At 36.3% G+C, this 19908-nt stretch overlaps 3 protein-coding genes across 5 annotated transcripts; 2 read left to right on the forward strand and 1 right to left on the reverse strand.

Annotated features, from left to right (window-relative positions):
* Positions 1-318: 318 nt before the first annotated feature.
* LOC145592307 (protein FAR1-RELATED SEQUENCE 5-like) lies at positions 319-1670 on the forward strand. Its single transcript, XM_081648750.1, has 3 exons — positions 319-451; positions 867-1334; positions 1399-1670. Exons 1-3 carry the CDS (start codon positions 319-321, stop codon positions 1668-1670), a joined length of 873 nt encoding a protein of 290 aa, XP_081504876.1.
* Positions 1671-5580: 3910 nt separating this feature from the next.
* LOC145592308 (uncharacterized) lies at positions 5581-7090 on the forward strand. The gene is made up of 2 exons (XM_081648751.1): positions 5581-6452; positions 6604-7090. Exons 1-2 carry the CDS (start codon positions 5581-5583, stop codon positions 7088-7090), a joined length of 1359 nt encoding a protein of 452 aa, XP_081504877.1.
* Positions 7091-10884: 3794 nt separating this feature from the next.
* Positions 10885-18756, reverse strand: LOC145592501 (uncharacterized). Of its 3 annotated transcripts, none has more exons than XM_081648972.1 (6): positions 18587-18756; positions 18275-18342; positions 14754-17656; positions 14541-14646; positions 11864-11943; positions 10885-11427 (listed from the first exon to the last, which is right to left on the reverse strand). In XM_081648972.1, the coding sequence occupies exons 2-3, from the start codon at positions 18291-18293 to the stop codon at positions 14982-14984; spliced, it is 2694 nt and encodes an 897-aa protein (XP_081505098.1). In that variant the 5' UTR covers positions 18294-18342; positions 18587-18756; the 3' UTR covers positions 10885-11427; positions 11864-11943; positions 14541-14646; positions 14754-14981. The 3 variants fall into 3 exon arrangements, with proteins under 3 accessions (XP_081505098.1, XP_081505100.1, XP_081505099.1); XM_081648974.1 differs by having other exon boundaries at positions 14536-14646; XM_081648973.1 differs by having other exon boundaries at positions 14531-14646.
* Positions 18757-19908: the final 1152 nt, after the last annotated feature.

The following is a 19908-nucleotide window of genomic DNA, read 5'->3' on the forward strand; positions in this document are numbered from 1 at the left end:
GATTTCCGCACACCCAAACTTGATAACCGTACACCCCATTTTGGCCCCACTATAATTTACTTTCCTAATTTCCTTTTAAGTGCACTAAGTCTCACGTGCCAATGCCAATGTCTTACTTTTTTTTTTTTTTTTTTTTTTGACTTTTTGTGGGTAAATTACCCAGCTCCCAAAATCGTAAACATTGATTTTGCTTTTTACTCCAACTCCCCTGTACACACCCCACCATTAATTTTTAACCCCAAAAGCTTCTACCTTTTTATGGAACTTCACCTTTCCAAAATATCTCAATTGTAATTGCACTTTATTATAATTAGGAAGATGGATGGAGAATTTGATTTTGAAGGGATTAATGATAATGAATTTTGGGAGCTTTTTGGGCTAGATGATTTGCAGAATGTGATAGAGGAGAATGACCCTAAACACTACAATTCTTCACATTCTCATATTCATGGTAACAATTTTCAATCTTGTTTTATTTTTTACAAGCATTTTTGTAATTGGGGGTTGGGTTTTACTCAATTATACAATAAAATTAACTTAGGGTTTTAAAGGGAAATTTTCATAATTTTTGATAATGAGTCAAGTTGATTCCAATATTGTTATACCTTAGTATTAAATCAGTTTATTTGCAAATTATATATCTCAATTTCAACTTTTTAAGGTTTTGAGTTTAAAATTGTATAATAAGATTAGTTTTTTTTAACTTTGGTGTTAATCAAAACCAAAAGAGTACTATTGTAAAACCAAAAGAACAAACTCGTATTATCGAACTCTTAGCAGTAGGCTAAGTGTATATGTCTAATGGCTTTTTGATTATTCAAAATATAATTTTGTGACTATTCTTGTTAAATTTTTTGATTGTATAGGTTCATCACAATTTGATAATCATCAACCTCCTCAAATGCCAACTGATATGTATCAACTTTCATCACAAAAATTTTCAAATAGAGAAACATTGTTGGAGACTATTCGGGGAATGGCCTACTCACAAGGCTTTGTTACGGTGATTCAAAAATCCAAAATAAATAGATGGGTTATTATTGGTTGTGATCGTGGTGGATCATATCGAACTAATCGTAGCCGTATCCCTAATAGTGAAAAGAAAAAGTCAGGAACTCGATTAATGAATTTCCCATTTCAAATTTATGGAAGAATGAACCAAGACACTAGTTGGAGAGTCGAAATTAAAGATCTTTCTCATACCCATGATTTATCAAGTGATATTTCGGGACATCCTTATTCCCGGCGTTTCTCAAGGGAGGAAGTTAATGAGATTAAAGAGATGATTGCTGCCGGCATTGCTCCACGGCAGATACTTACAAAACTTCGAAAAGGTAACTCTAATTTAAAAGCAATATCTAGAACACTTTATAATGTGAAAGGCTAAAATTATTAAAGATGGGCTAGGAGGCCGTTCAATGATCCAAGCTTTGATGGATGAACTTGGTAAAGGTGGTTTTATGTATGATGTTGAGTGTGATAATGAAGGACATGTGACACATTTGTTGTTTTCTCATCCAAGTTCGATTAAATTAACAAGAATTTACTCATATACTTTTGTGATGGACTGCACTTATAAGACTAACAAGTATAAAATGCCTTTACTTGATATTGTTGGAGTCAATAGTTCGCACTTTCAATATTCGCGAAAAGAACCTCAAGAACCTTGATTCCGTATATCAATCAATAGTTCGTACTTTCAAAGTTCAATCACGAATACACCTTGCAAATAACATAACCATAAGGTTATCACAACATAAACTCAAATCTAATGTGCATGGACTATAAAACTCTTTTAAAATAATACTTTAATATAAAACTATAGTTTTGAAATAGGTATTTGTATTTTAGAATACTAACCATGAAGAAGATAAAAGAATAGGATTAAAGAGAATTGGATTTTCGTTGGAAAGAATAGGCAAAACTTGCAGAGGTCATAACTCCTTCAATATAACTCCGAATTGGGTGATTGTTGAGCCCAACCTCAAGGATTTTTTGAGAGGAACAATCTTTTGTGAAACGTCAATACCCCAAAAACTGACCAAAATTGCCCGAAAACTGGCTTCAAAGATAAATGAGATGATTTGTGTAAAAAGAGCGAGGAGAAGAAAAGTATGAAAAGGTTTAGGGAAAAGAAGAAGAAGAGAGAAGAAGAGAGAAGAAGAGAATTGGGTTTTTGGTGTGAAGAATATGAGAGGTATGAAGGGGTATTTATAGGCTAGCTCAAGCAAGATTTATGGCAAGAGAATGTGGGAAGAATTATGGTTAAAAGAATTAAGGAATTACTTGGAGAAGTGAATAAGGAAATATGGAAACTTTTGATATTAAGGTGATTAAGAATAATAGAATTTAGGAAAGTGTGTTTGTTATGAAAATAATATGACAAAAGAGATTACTTGGGGAATAATCAAAGATAAATAAGGTAGGAAAATAAGATGATAAAATATTTAGGAGATGGAGAAATAAAATTAAGGAAAATAAGAAATTTTAACGAGATAATTAAAAATATAATTTAACAAAATAAATCACCCAAAATCCAACCAAAGTGGCCGAAAATTTTTGAGCTTCCATAGCTCCAAATTTTCAGACCATATTAGTAGTGTTTAGGAAATTATTTTGCTAGATTTTAGGCTTAAAAATGATTGTGTAAATAATATATTTTGTATAAAATAATTAATTAGGAAAATACCAATTATTCACTAATTAATTTAACTAAGAAAAATAAGAATTTCTACTTAGAAAATCCGAATATCTTAGCTAATTAATTAGGGAAATTCGGCCCTTTTAAATTAAATAAGAAAATATAATTTTGTTTAATTAAAATATCCGAAATATATATAAATAATCCAATTTTTAAAATAAAATAAATGGATAATAAATCTTATCCAAAATCCAAAATATTTACTAAGTTTTAAAATACTTTTGGCACCAAAATTCAAATATCATTTTGGCTCCACAATTCAAATAGTAAAATAAATTACTAAAATACCCTTTTTAAGAGAATACTAATTAATTAATTAATTAATTAAAAATACGTTTCAAAAATATGGGGTATTACAATAGCCTTCAGCAAGATGGAGAAGTTACGAATACAACTGAACCTACTCATAGCATCTTATAAAACAATATGGAGGGGGTGGATGTAGGGGGAGCCTCAAAATCTTCTCGGAAGAAAAATCCCAAGGTAAGAATTGTGAAAAACAAAGATGTTACTCTCAGTTATAATACTTCTATCCTGGGAAAAAACAGAAAAAGAAGTAAGGAGGAAGTGGAGGAAGCTGTGGAAGGGGCAGATAATACAAGTAGACAGAAGAAGAGAGCAATTGGCCTTGAGAATAATGAAATTGATGCGTTTGATATAGCTATGACTGAATAGGTGGCGAGCCCCACTCCTTAGGATCTCGATGAACAATGAAGTACATTTTATCATGAAACTGTCGTGGGTTGGGGAGCCCACTTGCAGTTAATGCGCTTAGGCGTATAGTTATCACTGAAAATCCCGGAATGGTTTTTTTGCAAGAAACCAAACTCAGTCAAGGTGAAATGGAGAGAATAAAAAATAAGCTAAAATTCAGTGGGATACTGGGATCACTACTAGAATTCGGTCAATTTGAGACCGTTTTTCTACGACCGTCATTAAAACGGTCACAAAATTAGAAATCTGCGACCGTTTTAGAGGCGGTTGCAATTTTACGACCGTTTTAAAGGCGGTCGCAAGTTTGCGACCGTTTTTTACTTATTTAACCGTCGCAATGGTATCTGAATAATTTATTTTTAAAAAAACCATGTAAAAAATAATTCAAAATAAAAATTAAAAAATTGCGACCGCCAAAAAACGGTTGTAAAATTGCAACCGCCTCTAAAACGGTCGCAGATTTCTAATTTTGCGACTGTTTTTAGCAGTCGTAATTGTTTTTTTATTAATTTTTAAAATAGGGTATAAAAGGGGTTCCAACTTCCAACTCACACTAACCCTAATTTTTTTTACACAGCCGTTCTTCCTTCATTTTCCTTATCTCCTCTCTTTCCTTCTCACGTTCCTCCTCTCTCTAATTCATTCTCCTCTTTCACTCTCATCTCCTATTCTCTGACTTTCATTGCCGAAAAATCAAACAAAGCACATCGAGATTGAAGAATCAGAATCCGCAAACTGCTTGTGAATTCTCTCTCTCCTCCACTCTGCTCATCACCACACACATGTACTCGAGCCACCGTCACGACCTCCACTGTCATAAGAACGAGCCTAAGAGAATTCAAGGTTTTCTAGATCTGATATTTAATTTAGGTTATATTGTTAATCTGGTTTTATTGTTTCTAATTTCTGATTATGTATAATTGTTTTATTGTAATTTTAGTTTATAAATTTTGAAAGATCTATATTATTGTTTTACTTCGGATTTGTGGGTAATTTTTGTATTTTGTATAATTGTTGTATAATTGTTTTATTTTTGATTTTGTGGGTAATTTTTCTGTATTTTGTATATTTGTTGTATAATTGTTTTATTTCTGATTTTATGGGTAATTTCTGAATTTTTGATAATTTTGTGGGCGGTGGTGGTGGGTTGAGGTGGTTTCAGGTAGGGTTGTGCACCGGTCCAAAACTGGACCAGACCGGACCGGGACCGGAATGGACCGAAACCCGGAATCGATTTTATTTTTGGGGACCAGGACCGGACCGTAATCAATCGGTCCGGTCCACACCTGTTTATTCCGGTCCGGTCCGATTTTGGATCGGTTACATTTTTTTTAAAAAATTTTAGTAACTTAAATATATACATACATTTTTAACGTCTTGTTTTTATTTTCGTGCTTTCCTATTTTGCACCTAGAATTTATAAATTACAAGTTTGTACCTAAATTTTTTAGAAATTTAAACATAAAACTTAAAATTTTCACCCAAAAAATTACAAAAATACACTTTCCGGTCCGAATCAGAATATTTCGATTTTTATCCGGACCGGACACCCCAAATCCCCAATTTGTGAGGATCGAAGACCGGACTGGAATCAGCGGGTCCGGTCCAATTCAGGTTCGATCCCGGTCGGTTTTCCGGTCTAGGTCCATTTCTGCACACCCCTAGTTCCATGTGAGAGGCGGTGAGTTGAGGTGGTTTCGGTTGAAAGGCGGTGGGTTGAGGTGGTTACGGGTGAGCGGTGGTGGGTTGAGGTGGTTTCGGGTGAGCGGTGGTGGGTTGAGGTGTATGGTGGGAACTGGAAAGTGCGTGGGTAAAGGGTGGAGAACTGGAGATGGTTTTGGGTGCACTTTTTTCATTTTTTTTTATTTTTTTAAATTTTTAGCGACCGCCAAAAACGGTCGCTAATCTGAAAATTGCGACCGCCATTAAATCGATCGCAATTAATTATATTTGCGACTGTTTTCACACACTGTCGTTGAAAATAAGAAGAAGGTCGCAATTAAATTTGCGACCGCCAATCAGTCGTAATAATGACATTTTGCGATCAAGTAAATAACGACCACCTTGTTACGACCGTTGACGGTCGCAATTATTTTCAGCGACCGTTTTTACTATTTTCAGCGACCGTTCGAGGCGGTCGCAAAAACCTTAATTTTTAGTTGTGGATGATTGCGGTAGGATGTGTAGGTGAGGGAAGGAAGAGAAGTGGTGGAATGGCTTTACTTTGGAGAAGTGAATGGGATATTAGTCTTCAATCGTTCTCGATCAATCATATTGATGTACTGGTAAAGTGTGAAGACTGGGATATATGGCGATTCACGGGTCTTTATGGGCACCCGGAGGATGAAAATAAATATAAAACTGGAGTGCTCTTACGGAGGCTGAATGATGACTACCAAATGCCATGGTTATGTGGGGGTGATCTGAATCTTATGTTGTGGTCAACGGAAAAAAAAAAGGGAGGGGCTGCTATCTTGCGTGACTCTTTGGATTATTGCAATCTGTTTGACTTGGGATATATTGGCTACCCTTTCACTTGGAATAATAACATAGGAGACGAAGAAAATTTGCAGGAGAGGCTCTATCGTTTCACTGCTAACCAGGAGTGGAAAGACATGTTTGCTGGGGCCTTTGTAACGAATCTTGAGAAGAGAAAATCAGACCATCTGCCTATGCTCCTTTGTATTAAAGACCGTATAGGTACCATCAAAAAAAGAAAGAAGAAAAGGATCTTTAGGTTTGAGGAAATTTGGCTTCGAGAGGAGTCGTGCATAGATGTTATTCGAGACAATTGGGATGGTGATTGTGATATTTCCCTAAAGCTGAGTAGAACGGCCAGTAGGCTTGGAAGTTGGAGCAAGGAAAAATTTGGAAATCTTGCCAAAGAGATGAGAACCAGTAAAACTCAAATGGCGAGGCTCATGGAGGAAGAACAGACTTCTGAAGTTTTAGCTCAAATGCAGGCTATCGATGAAAGACTAGATGAGTTGGAGGAAAGAGAGGAGATCTTTTGGAAACAACGGAGTAGACAAGAATGGTGATAAAAATTCGAAATTTTTTCATGCCAAGACAAAATAACGTGCTCAACGTAATAATATTGAGGTGTTATGGGATGAGGTAGGAAACGTTTATGAGATTGAGGAACAAATCTCTGAAGTACTTGTTTCTCATTTTGAGAGCCTTTTTAGGTCAACCTGCGAGGTGGATTATGATCGGGTAATTGAAAAGGTTGAGACTCGTGTGACAGACTCCATGTTCAGCTCTCTGGCAGAACCTTTCAAAGGAAAGGAGGTATACGAAGCTTTGAAGCAAATGCATCCGACAAAGTCTCCGGATCCGGACGGTATGTGTGCTTTATTTTATCAAAAAATCTGGAATATTGTTGGGCCGGATGTTATTGATCGTGTTCCTGATATTTTTAATAATGGTGGTGACATTAAGTCTATTAATCAGACTTACATAGTTCTTATTCCTAAAAAGAAAAAATGTGAGTTTCCTGTTGATTATAGACCAATTAGTTTGTGCAATGTGCTCTATAAAATTGTGACGAAGGTGCTTGTAAATAGACTAAAATTAGTCTTACCGGACATTATTCATGAAACTCAAAGTGGCTTTGTTCTAGGAAGATTAATTTCTGACAACATTCTTGTGGCGTATGAGTGTTTTCACTATTGAGAAAAAAGAAGACTGGAAAAACAAGCTATCTTGGGCTTAAATTAGACATGAGCAAAGCTTACGATCGGGTGGAGAGGTCTTTTCTTGAAAATATAATAAAAAAAGTTAGGGCTTTCGGTTTCATACATAGACAATGTTATGCGATGTGTTACCTCGGCTTCCTTCAAAATTTTAGTCAATGGACAACCGTCTTGGGGTTTTCTTCCTTCTCGGGGACTCCGACAAGGAGACCCGCTGTCTCCTTTTCTCTTCATTATATGTGTTGAGGGTTTATCTACTCTACTCAGAGATGCAGAGAAGAATAAATTAATCCATGGAGTGAAAATTGGCAAAAAAGTGGAGCCAATTTCTCACCTTTTCTTTGCAGATGATAGTCTTTTATTTATCAGGGCAAATAATGATGAGGTTGATAATGTGTTAGATATCCTTGCTACCTATGAAACTGCTTCGGGTCAGAAATTGAATATAGAGAAATCTGAGGTTTCCTTTAGCCGAAATGTTGAACTAGAAAAGCAAAATTCGCTTCAGATGAAGTTATCGTTTAAGGCCTTTGAAGGACATGAAAAATATCTTGGACTCCCCACTTACCTTGGGAGTTCTAAGAAAAGAATTTTCTCCATTATTCAGGATCGAGTATGGAAAAAGTTGAAAGGGTGGAAAGGGGGTTTTTTTGTCACAAGCGGGCCGGGAAATTCTTATTAATCTATTGCACAAGCTATCCCCACTTATGCTATGCAATGTTTTACTTTGCCTGCTAGTATCTTGAATGAGATCGAAAGAATGTGCCGAAAATTCTTTTGGGGGAAAAGAAAGGAAGAACATAAAAGAGTCTGGGTTGCATAGGAGAAAACTCTTCTGTCCAAGAAGGAAGGGGGTTTGGGAATGGGAGACTTGCAAATTTTCAATAAAGCTATGCTTGCTAAGCAAGTTTGGCGTCTCTTGACCAACACAAAGTCTCTTATGGTCAAGACATTGAAGCAAAAATATTTCCCAAACTCGGAGCTTATGGAAGCAAAGGTGATGCTCACAGCAAGCTATACCTGGAGATCAATTATGTCCGCAAAAGATGTGATTAAGAGGGGAGCCCGTAAGCTGGTAGGAAGTGGATCTTCCATTGAGATATGGACTGATCCATGGATTCCTAATTTGCCTCATTTTAAAGCGCTGCCAAGACAAGAGATTGATGATGATGCTCCAAGGAGTGTGTGAACTTGTGAATGAGGGAACCTGGAACAATGATAAGCTGCAGAAACACTTTGTGGAGTGGGAAATACAAGAAACAAAAAAAATTCCTTTAGCTCACTAAGTTGCTGAGGATTGGTGGTCTTGGCATTTTACCAAGAATGGGGATTTTTCTGTTAGAAGTGCTTATCACGCACTGTTAAAGGATAGACATTGCGCTAACACCTCCTCATCTTCTCCCATTTATACAAGGGTGTGGAATACACTATGGCATGCTAATGTTCCCCCCAAAGTCAAACACTTTGGCTGGCGAGCATTGCATAATGGAGTACCTGTCCGTAGTTGTCTAATGAAGAGGAGGATTTGCAGGGAGGATGTTTGTCCTGTATGTGGTGAAACTCCGAAAACACTGATGCACACTCTGTTCTTTTGCCCTTCTGCTAAGGCAATCTGGTATACTTCCCCTTTACGTCTGACTGTGAATAGAAGTGCATCCTTGTCTTTCAAGGATTTCTGTTCTAACCTGCTAAAAGAAGTTACAAAACAAGAATGGTGGGATTTACTATGGAGCCTTTTATGGGGTGTGTGGTTGAAGAGAAACGCATGGTGCTTTGACAAAAAGAGTATCCCCATTGAAAAGGTGATTCACAAAGCTCTAAGCTTAATTGGAGAAGTTGAGAAGGCCAATACTGCAAGCTCTACCCCTCTGCTTAACAGCAGTAAAGTTTCTCATAAATGGACTGCACCTTTGGTGGGATCCTATAAGTTGAATACTGATGTTGCTTGTTTTGGTGACAATACAACCGGCTTTGGGGGGGTGGTTCGTGACTCGACCGGGGATGTAATGGCAGCCACTTGCTGGGCTATTAAAGGAGAGTTTTATGTGGAAATTGGTGATGCTATGGCTGCTCGACATGGCCTGTCAATTGCTATTGAAGCTGGTTTCAAGCAGATTACCTTAGAGACTGATTGTTTGAAGTTAGCATGTTCTCTTCGGAGTAGTAAATCTGATCACTCAGCTTTCAGTTTGATTGTAAAGGATATTCTTTCTCTAGCTATGTCTTGCTCTAGGATTAATTTCACTCATGTAGGAAGGAAAGGGAATGGGGTAGCACATAGACTTGCCCATATTAGCAAGAACTATGACTCTATGCGGGTATGGTTAGAAGAGATACCTGTTAGTGCTATTGATGCTGTAACTTTTGATGCTCTAAGCTTAAGTTAATACAATTTCAGCATTTCCCATCAAAAAAAAAAAATGTTCTTTATTAATTTTACAGTTATTTTTTAGATATTAAAAAAATTAATAAATAAATTTTTTTTATAAAACAACTGTATGCTCTTTATAAAACAGTTACATATTACCAAGCAAGGTACAGGTTGTTGTGCCTTAAAATTTTCAACTTCAAGCTGATAAGTATTTATCAAAAAATAAAAAATAATTACTGTAAAGAATAATCAATCAATTTTTTTTTCCACTTATAAGTCTCTTAAATTACTGCGCCATAATTCAAGCTACATATTATTCTTTAAAAAATTCTCATTCTAATTTTATTCTTCATTGAATAATTTATGAAGTCTAGTCTAATGCCTCAATATTTACATTATTAATACCCAATTTTATTTTGTTAATTAATTAAAAATATTTACAAACAAAAATTTGCACCCATCTAAATAAATTACAAATTTATTGTGTGACGAAGGGAGTAATTGAGTACTTTGGACACATCCTATATGGTTTATTTGTATTTTTATTTTTTTGGAGGGAGGATACTATATGTTTAGTGCAACAATTCCAAGTGAAGTATACTCCCTCCGCCCACGATTATCTGCACCAAACCTACTTTTTGCGGACTCCTAGGCAAAACTTTTTAAGCAAGATTATTGAAAATTAAGAGGAAAGGAAAGAGATAATTAATCCAACACCCACACCCGCGCAACCCCCACCACCGACACAGAACCACCACGCCACCCCACGAACCACCGACACCCACGCAACCCCCACCACTGACGCAGAACCACCGACTTCAAACCACCAAAACCACCACGCAACCCCCACTCACGGACGCAGAACCACCGAACTCAGACCATCGAAATCACCACGCAACCCCCACTCACGCACCAGGCCCACGAACTCAGACCAACGACACCCACCACGAAACCCACCACGAAACCCACGGCCCCAGATCTTGAATTGAAACCCACCACGAACTCAGATTAGTGGTTGTGGTGGAGTAGTGGCGACGGAAAATGGTGCGGCGATCTAGGGTGCGGAAAATGGTTCGGCGATCTAGGGTGCGATGGGGTCTGGTCGGAGAATGGGGCAGAGAATGGGGCGGCGATCTAGGGTGTGGTCGGAGAATGGCGCGGCGATATAGGGTCTAATCGCGATGGGGGTGGTGCTCTAGGCTCGTCTGGGCTGGTGGTTGGCAGGTAGCGGCGGTGAAGTGGCTAGGATAAGGTGGTAATTAGTTGGTAAGTAAGTGTAATTATAAGATGTTAAACAAAGTTAAAGAAAAATAAAGTAAGGGTAAGGTTGTCATTTTATTGTATAAAATTTACTAAAAATGGAAAGAAAAAATTTTGTTGCAGATAATAGAGAACACCTATTTATGACAAATGTTGCAGATAATTGTGGACGGAGGGAGTATTTTAAATCCACAGCAGAAACAAACAAAGGTACTACAGTAGTACAGTATCTTATCTGCTTATTATTTGCAATTTTGGAGATTTGCAGGCAAATTTTGGTTAACCAAGAGTGTTTCGTACAGAGTACATCACTAATTGATCTTAAATGGTTAGCTAATACTAACAATATTATTGCATACATCATCAGCTGATCGAAATACTGCACGCCTAAGTTCTGGAGAGAACAATTAATACTTCTCCAATTGATGTTATTTTAGAAATATCCTTGCTCATGGAATCTTCCACTAATAAAAGGTTTAAGCAGTAGATGCCTGTCACCATGGCTTGGTAGGCTGGTAGAACGTACCATAAACATCAAGGAGGACATCTGGCCACGGAAACCATACAAAAAAAACGTTTATCAAACCCGTTATAGCCTGCAGCTGTGTTCAAAGATAATTTAGCAGTGCTCAGATCATGTTTCAAGTCTCGCCAAAGAAGTCACAGCTTCAGAAACATGAGATTTCCTGGAAATTCCAGAGCACTGTTAGTCACTTCTTTTTCTTAGATTTTAGCAGATGCTTGGAAACAGGATGCTACAACAAACAGGTAATAGGAAACGACGAAAATTCTGCTGCTTTAGATTGTTTAAATACTGATCACGTAGCAGAAGAAACATGCATGCTATAGAGTAGCAAGTCAGATTAAACCAGTATTTTGCAAAACATTAATAACATCAAAATAATAGTCAAACGCTTTCATCTCAATAAACAAATTTCCATAATGTAATGTCTAAAAGGGCAAGAGAAATGAACAAACAAGACTAAACACTGTAAAAAAAAAATTTAACAAAATAAAAGTTATCTTATTCAACTCAACATTATTTCACAATTCACATAAACCTGATCCCGGGCATGAATCTTATCGAGCGACACTTAAGAAATTATATTAATTAAAGCTAACCTGGCTGTTTTACAAAATTGTTGTCACAGAAGATGCTTGCTTTGAAGTCTGTCCACTTGCTAAGTAAACGAATGCAGACCCTGTGATGGAAGAAACATTAGCTAAATGGAAAAGAACACCAGCATATCACATTGATCAGGTTCATCTACCATTACATAATACTGACACAAATATTGACAAAGGGAAAATCTAGCATCTCTTTATTCAATTCTTAGCATTTCCTTTTGCATCTACTTGGTGTTGACTGATCATTGTAACAACTTCCAGATATAATTCATATAAATTTATTTCAATGGCATTAGATATTTCTGATCAACTTGCATAAGATACAGGAGCTTATTTATTATTATTTTTTTAGAGTCCATCTATTTTGATTCAGCTGAATAGCACTGACAAGAGAGTATAATCACAAAGCATGCACAAACATTAAGCAGTTTCAAAACTTCAGCACAAATACTTGATACAGATTGAATTACACAGTTACCCAGCAAATTGGGCCAATGAGCTGTCCTCTACCCTGATTTCTCCTTAGATGAGGGTCTAGTTCCACTGGATTTATGGGCTGTCCTATACCCTTACCCCCCCCCCCCCTCCTTCATCCATTCTGTATGTGGATCCTACGCGCCTACCAGACCACTACCCAGCCCCTTAATATAATACAGAGCTAACTTAGAATCCTCCCTTATAGTCGTGGTAAGCAGTATGTGTATATTTCCACCACCAGCAAAACAAAAAATTAGAAAGCAAAATTATACAAGTAACTAAGCTCACATCACATCACATCTAATCAGATTCAGCAGTAAAAAAATTAAAATAAAGGAAAAAAAAATGTTCCAAAAGAAGGAAAACAAAAGCCCACCAAATGTAACTCTTGATTTGCAGGGTAAAAATGGTATAATTATCTAACCCGATATAATATGTTAGTCACATGAGCATGAAAAACACATAAGTGTACCCTACGTAAGCAACTAATGTCGCAACTAAAGTAACAAAACCCAAGGAAACGTCTACTAGACTAAGGAAGCAGCAATAAGCTATTCCCATCTGGAATGAATGTGATCACAACCCAAAATGATTGATCCTGCTAGACCTTTTAATACTTATTTAGAACGAATGCGATCTAATAAACTAAGGGCCTGTTCCAATTTACTAAAAACAACTGGGCTGAATTGATTGGGGCTAAACTGAACTGATTTGATTTGAGCTGAGATGAGGTGAGCTGAACTGAAATGAAATTAAGCTGAACAAAACAGGCCCTAAGGAACCATAATCAATAAAGCATAAAAATGCTGATTTTTAAAAGATGACATTGATTTCATGCCCCGAAATATTTTCAAATAATAATCATCGTCAAAAATATTGTTGTATGCGGGTATGCTTTACTAAGATGCCATAATGCCCATAAACAGACAGCAGACATAACTAATCATGCAAATGTTCTCAACGGAACATACAAATAAAACTATGCGAGGGAGCTTATCCCGGTTCAAGAAAAGAGAAAAAAGGACATTAAGACAATATTCGCATTACAACTTTACAAGTTCAGGTAGGTGCCCCCTCCATAAACACCACTGACTAAAAGTTCAAAACAATTATGCAAGAGCGTTTACCATTATACAGATGTTATAGAAGCAGCAGCGCAACATAGTAACATTGCCACGGTTTAGTAGAAGTTACAGATTATTAAACCTTGTCTTAATTGAGACCACTCTTTTGCCTCTACTAATATGGATAGAGTTTTAAAAGGAAAATAACTTCAGAGATCTAAGCATATAATTTTGAGGGAAAAGTTACACAAATTTCTTCCAACTTCCAAGTAACCCAATCCAGTTAATTCTTTTAGTAGTACAGTAGTACATAGAGACAGATTATACAGGACGAATTAACAGGGTTAAGAAGTACCGAATAAAAACAAACTTATTCTATCAAGACTAAACTAGTACATAGGTGGTTCATATAGGTCAAACAGGAAAAATTTGCAGCAAAAGAAAATTGCATGCCCTCATACTGAGATATCAACAGAATAGCAGTATAAATAAAGTTTAAAGCTTAGAATTCAAATAACCCTAGAAATAACACGCATTCAAAGCCACTAACATGCATTCAACAAGCACAACATCATAATAACAAACTATTTGTCAGAGAAAATGTGAAGGCATGGCGTCCTCACAAAGTAAACATAAATTATATTTTAAAAAAATAAAAATAAAAAATTAATCAAGCCCAATTCCTCTGTATCTCCCTAACTGACTAATAATTGAAAGTCCCCATCCACTTTAAGACATACCTTCATTCAAAAGAAAAATCAACTCAACATCAACAACCAAAATAGCCCAGATTTCAACAAATACATACATATATATCTTTCCCTACCTTACATATATTATCAAGACAAAAGCGCACAGCATGATGAAGCAAGGAGAAAACAAGCTAACTATACTACATAATAACCAAAAGTATTAAACGATTGACCATGAAACTAATTATTATATTTTAAAAAACAATAAATTAATATTCAAAACAATTCAACAAAGCCAAAGCCTTCATCCCAAGAGGATGGGGTAGACAATATGAACCAAAAATTTATCTCCAACAGAGTATACTAATTTCACATAAAGTACTAAAATTATGCGGAAATCACAGTAGCTTAGCATTTAGATAAGTTACCGCACATTACAATGTAAGAGAAGTGCACACGCTGGAAAAGGAGGAACTTTTTAATTTTGCAGCACTTCAATCACAAAGAAAATTAGGCGTCGATTACTGACATATTGCCAGTGGAGCTGAAACACATATAATATAGATTAGGGCACAAAACAAAGTAACAACAAATTCTGACTAAAATCATCAGGAAATATAAGGAAGTAGGGAAAGACAGAAGAGAACTAGCCTTAAGGAAGCATGCATGTTAGCGATCCATGTACATATACACTGGATGATGGAAGTTTAGAAACGAGACGAGCCGCACTATAGAGAGGAGAGTAAAGCTGATGTACAGAGAAGGATGAGGTATCTCATTGATAGAGCCTATTCGCCAGATCAAAGACTCGTATCTCACCATGCTATACTGACAGTGGCTAATCCTCATTCTCAAAAATTTCTACACAGTGTAGTTTAATCAAAAAGATCTTGAAGCATGCTTTGCTTTTGCAGTTTCCTTGAGGATGGCACCAACAAATCCTGCCTGTTCAAGACAATCAGCGCGGTGCAATGCATCTAAAAGAACAACACAAGTTTTGGAATGAATGTCACATCCTTTCTGACGGGCCTCTTCAAAAAGCATGTAGGCATCTAAAGCCCTATTTGCCATGCTTAGCCCTTCTATTGTAGCATTATAACAGGCTGAATCAAGTCTACCTCCCTTTTCTTTAAACTTCTTGAAAAGTGCATAAGCTTCTGTTACATTGCCAGCCTTTGCAAGTCCACAAATCATGGTAGTGTAGGTCACTGCATTGGGCTCTAGTCCTAGTTTCTTCATATCTTGAAGAAATACAAAGGCCTTGTTGAATTTGCGAACACGACAAAGACCATCAATGAGAATGCTATAAGTGAAAGCATTTGGAGTGCATTTCAAATCTTTCATTGACTGAAAGCAGACAAGGGCTTCATTTATCTCCTCTGCCTTGGTCAGCGCATTAAGCAGAGAATTCCATGTGTACACATTAGGTGTCAGGCCATTTTGCATCATTTCTTCCATAATCAGATATGCTTCATCAATTCTACCAACTTTCCCAAAGCCATCAATAAGGCTACTGTAAACAGTCACATTCAGAATGATTCCAATTGATTTGGCTTCCTCGAAGAGCATATATGCTTCATCAAGCCTGTCAATCTTTGCAAGCCCATCAATTACAGCACCATAAGTGACTACAGTGGGCACAGCACCTTTTGCTCTCATTTCCTCCAATAATTGGTAGGCCTTGTTCACCTTACCTGACTTGCAAAATCCATCAATAATAATGTTATATGCACGAGTATCCAATACATAGCCTTGTTCCTTCATCGAGTAATATATTTGATAGGTTTCACGTGCAAATCCTGCCTTGACAAGACCATTTATCAATATTGAATAGCTCTGGACATCTGGAGCAAACCCTCTAGTCTTAATTTCCTCAAACAATGCTCTGCCTTTATCAACGTCACCAGCTTTAAAAACACAATCCATGTAAGTATTAAGGAGTCTCAGGTCAGGAGAACAGGCATTACGAAGCATTTCCTTGTAAACCTTGTGACCATCTGCTGGCCTGCCAACATTGAAGAAATTCTGTATAAGGGATGTAAATACAACAGCGTTAGGAACATGGCCAGAATCCAACATCTTTTCGTACAATCTGTATGCATCATCCACTCTACCATTGCGACCTAAACCATCAATTAAGGTACAAAATGTTACAGCATCTGGGGTGCAGAATTTATGGTCTAGCCCTTCAAATATGGAACAAGCTTCATCAAGTTTACGGGCTTTACACAAACGATTGATCATAATGTTTACAGTCATAACATGAGGAAATAATCCAGCTTCCCTCATGGCATCTTGCAATTTAAGAGCAGCATCAACATTCCCTACACTGCATAGCATGTCTATAAGAATATTATAAGTTAGAAGGTTGGGTGCTGCATCTTTCTTCATGTCATCAAATAATTTTAAAGCCTCTTCTACTTTCCCTTTCCTACCGAGGCAAGTAAGAATGCAGTTGTAAGCAATCACATTCGGAATTGACCCTTTTTCCTTTTGCCTCTCCAGTAGCATATAGGCTTTTTCAAACATCCCAGCTGAGCCGTAACCCATTATCATGGTGCTATATGCATATGCGCATGGTACTTCACGTCCATCTTCCATCTGATTAAAAAGCTCTTCTGCTTCATCAAGCCTATTAGCTTTCCATAAAACCCCGATCATGCTGGTATATGTCACATCATCAGGCATAAAACCCTGTGCTTTCATTTCGTGAAAGAATTTCCAGGCCATATCCACCTTGCCAAGCTTCCCAAAACAGTCAATGCATACATTATAAAGAACAATATCTGCCACAAAAGCATTGTTTCTCATCTCATCTAGCAGAGAGAGAACAACATCAATATTCCCTTCCCGGGCAAAAGCGCGAATGACAGTGGTAAACAGATGTACATTTACCTCATAACCTAGCTCTTGCATCTGTTGAAAGAGAGTAAGCAGAAGGTCAGGCTTGTTAACCACAGAAAGAGAGCCTATAAGAGTTGTATAAGCTGAAAACGCAGGTCGGAACTTGAATTTCCTCATAATTTGTATAAAATTGAAAGCCTGATCCAACATATGCGACTTTACACAGCATAAAACAAACTCAACACATGTGCTATTTGATGGCCCAAAACCAGCATGACTCATCTCCTCTAATATCTCTTCAAGATTATGGAACTGTCTACTTCTAGCCATGATCATGAGGAGAATATTATATGCCTCAGGGCAATGCACTTGGTTAGTGCTCCTCTCAGTCCATCGAAAATATTTTATGGCTGTATTAGCATCCTTCATCTTCTTTAAGACTGCAATAATTAGTTCTTGCTGAGGCTTTTCACTGATCCCACGTAAAGCAGTCTCTATGCCAGGGCCCCAAGGTCCACTCTCTAAGATTTTGCACACATCTTCAACACTTTGGTTTGATAACTGGACATATCTAGAGCTTCCGTTGCTATCCCGACCAGGAGATGTAAGACCCCTGAGCTCCTGCTCAGGATGTTTACCATGCAAGGATGTAAATCTACTATGAATGACGTAGGATAGACCATGCCTATAATCCAAATGATGGATGATTCCTGCGTAGAAAGTAGCATATTAATAGTTGTGGGATAGAAGCCTAGTAAAAAAACAGGAGACAAATTCAAATTTTAAATAGATATCTCAGCAATTAAAATACTTCCTCTGCTCAACTTTACTGGCAAAATTAGGATTCTAACACTATTTATACTCTCCCTTATGTGATTTATGCAGAAGAAAAAATATAGTCTTGTGGGATCTTGTTGAATTCATCTCAATGTGTACTCAATAAAAATCTAAACTTTAAAATTTTACTAGAATGTAACCAAAGATGTTAATAGTTTAAATTGTGCAATAGCAATAGCTAGCATGAAACTCTTATTGTTGCAAGTAATATGGAGCGGAGGGAACATTAATTTTGTGTCTAAAAATACTTGCAGAACACCAAAAAAGTGGGAGCAACGAAAAGGGAGGGCTGTACTACACAATTAAGAAATCGGTTACAAGTAGCCTTAACAAGTCCAAGCAGTAAATTATGTATGCAACTTTATATAACAGTAATAACACTACATAACTTCCGAAAAGATAGAATAAAGGCACAACATAAATCCAGAACATATAAGATCTATTGTGCTTTAAAAAAAAAAAAAATTAAAATTGAATTCTCAAGATTTTACCTGAAATACGGCATAGCATGGTTCCTCTTACAAATATCTGCTGCCACAAGCACCAAGTATATTCCAACCTAAACCATTTTCATAGTTCTGTATTAAAATTGAAGAGTTCTGCTACACTTTAGCAACCAAATTTGGCTCAATTATCAAATTAGAGTCCATAAATCAAATTAAATTCATAACTTGAGTAATTAAAACCTATACTTCAATAATCCAGCTGAAAAGAACCTTAATTTGACTCTACTGAATATTTTAATTTACAATAAACCCTAGATTGATAAATGACATTCGATTATTAAATAATAAACATTTTACCTGAAAAGCTGCTTCAATGGAGAAGTGGGAGTACGCTTCAATGGAGGGGAGAGAGGGAGGGAGAAGGATTTGACAACAACAATGGTGGAAAATGGAAAGAAATTAAGAGAGTGTGAGTGTAGAAGTAATTTATGCCCAGAAGATCGCAGATTCGATTCCTGTCCCAGCCAGCTATGCTAATACTTTTGCAAAATTAAATTGAAATATAGAGAGTAATATAACTGACTCAAAATGCATAACACGCGACCCGAAAACCACTATCATTTTTCCTTAACCCTAACCGGCTTATAATAATGTTTACTTTATTAAAATAACCACACGAGCATAATGACTATACAATCATGAATGACCCGACCTTGCTTATTCTGATCCAAACCCAAAATTAAGCCGAACGATCTTATCTGAAAAGACTTAGACCCAATTAGAAATCGATTTGAATATCTCGTCTAAAGTAAGAGAACCCTTAGCCCTAGTACTAATACGTGGGCTTACATTTTAGTTTGGTAATATAAATCCGTATGAGTTTAGATTCATGGATTCATGTAATCAACATTGATCAACAAATAACTTAAGGTTCATTTGGTATTACTGTGGTTTTTTGTTTTTCAAAATCATATAGTATATATTATATAATGAATCAAAATTTAATCAAACTTATTAAAATTATGATAATTTTGAAAATTAACAACAAAAAGTAAAAATACCTTTTTCTTGTTTCTTGTTTTTGGTTTTTTGTGTTTTAAAAAAAAATTAGAAAACTAAAAACAATGTTAAACAAGCCCTTAGTTTTACACTTTACAGAGTATAATAGTCTATGAGAAAGCTATATGCAACCCTAAGGACTGCATATAAGTAGCTAAAAGTGGAAAAAATAGGCATTAAATTAACATTTATTACACCGATTTACTCGTAAATTGTCGATAAATTCTCAACTTAATACTAAAAAAGAAAGTATATAAAATCCTTATATGCTGCATATAGCATTACCCATAGTCTATTATACTTCCTTTTTATTTAATCGCAACGTTTGAGATTTCACGCTTGTCAATATATATTATATAACTCAAATATATTAGTTAATAGTAAAAATGGTTGTGCTAGGTAATGCCCCACAAAATGCGATTTACACAGCTCCGACCATTTAGAAACAAATTTTGCACATCTTTGCTCAAAAAGTACAAAAAGATATTTGTGAAGAGATTGGTGATTCAAAGTTTTGCATTATTGTTGATGAATCTCATGACATATCTAAAAGGGAACGAATGGCTAATTTTATACGATTTGTTGATAGGAATGGAATTCTACGAGAACTTTTTTTTAGA

The sequence above is a fragment of the Chenopodium album genome, chromosome 18 (assembly GCF_948465745.1).
Source record: "Chenopodium album chromosome 18, dcCheAlbu1.1, whole genome shotgun sequence".
Lineage (NCBI taxonomy): Eukaryota > Viridiplantae > Streptophyta > Magnoliopsida > Caryophyllales > Amaranthaceae > Chenopodium > Chenopodium album.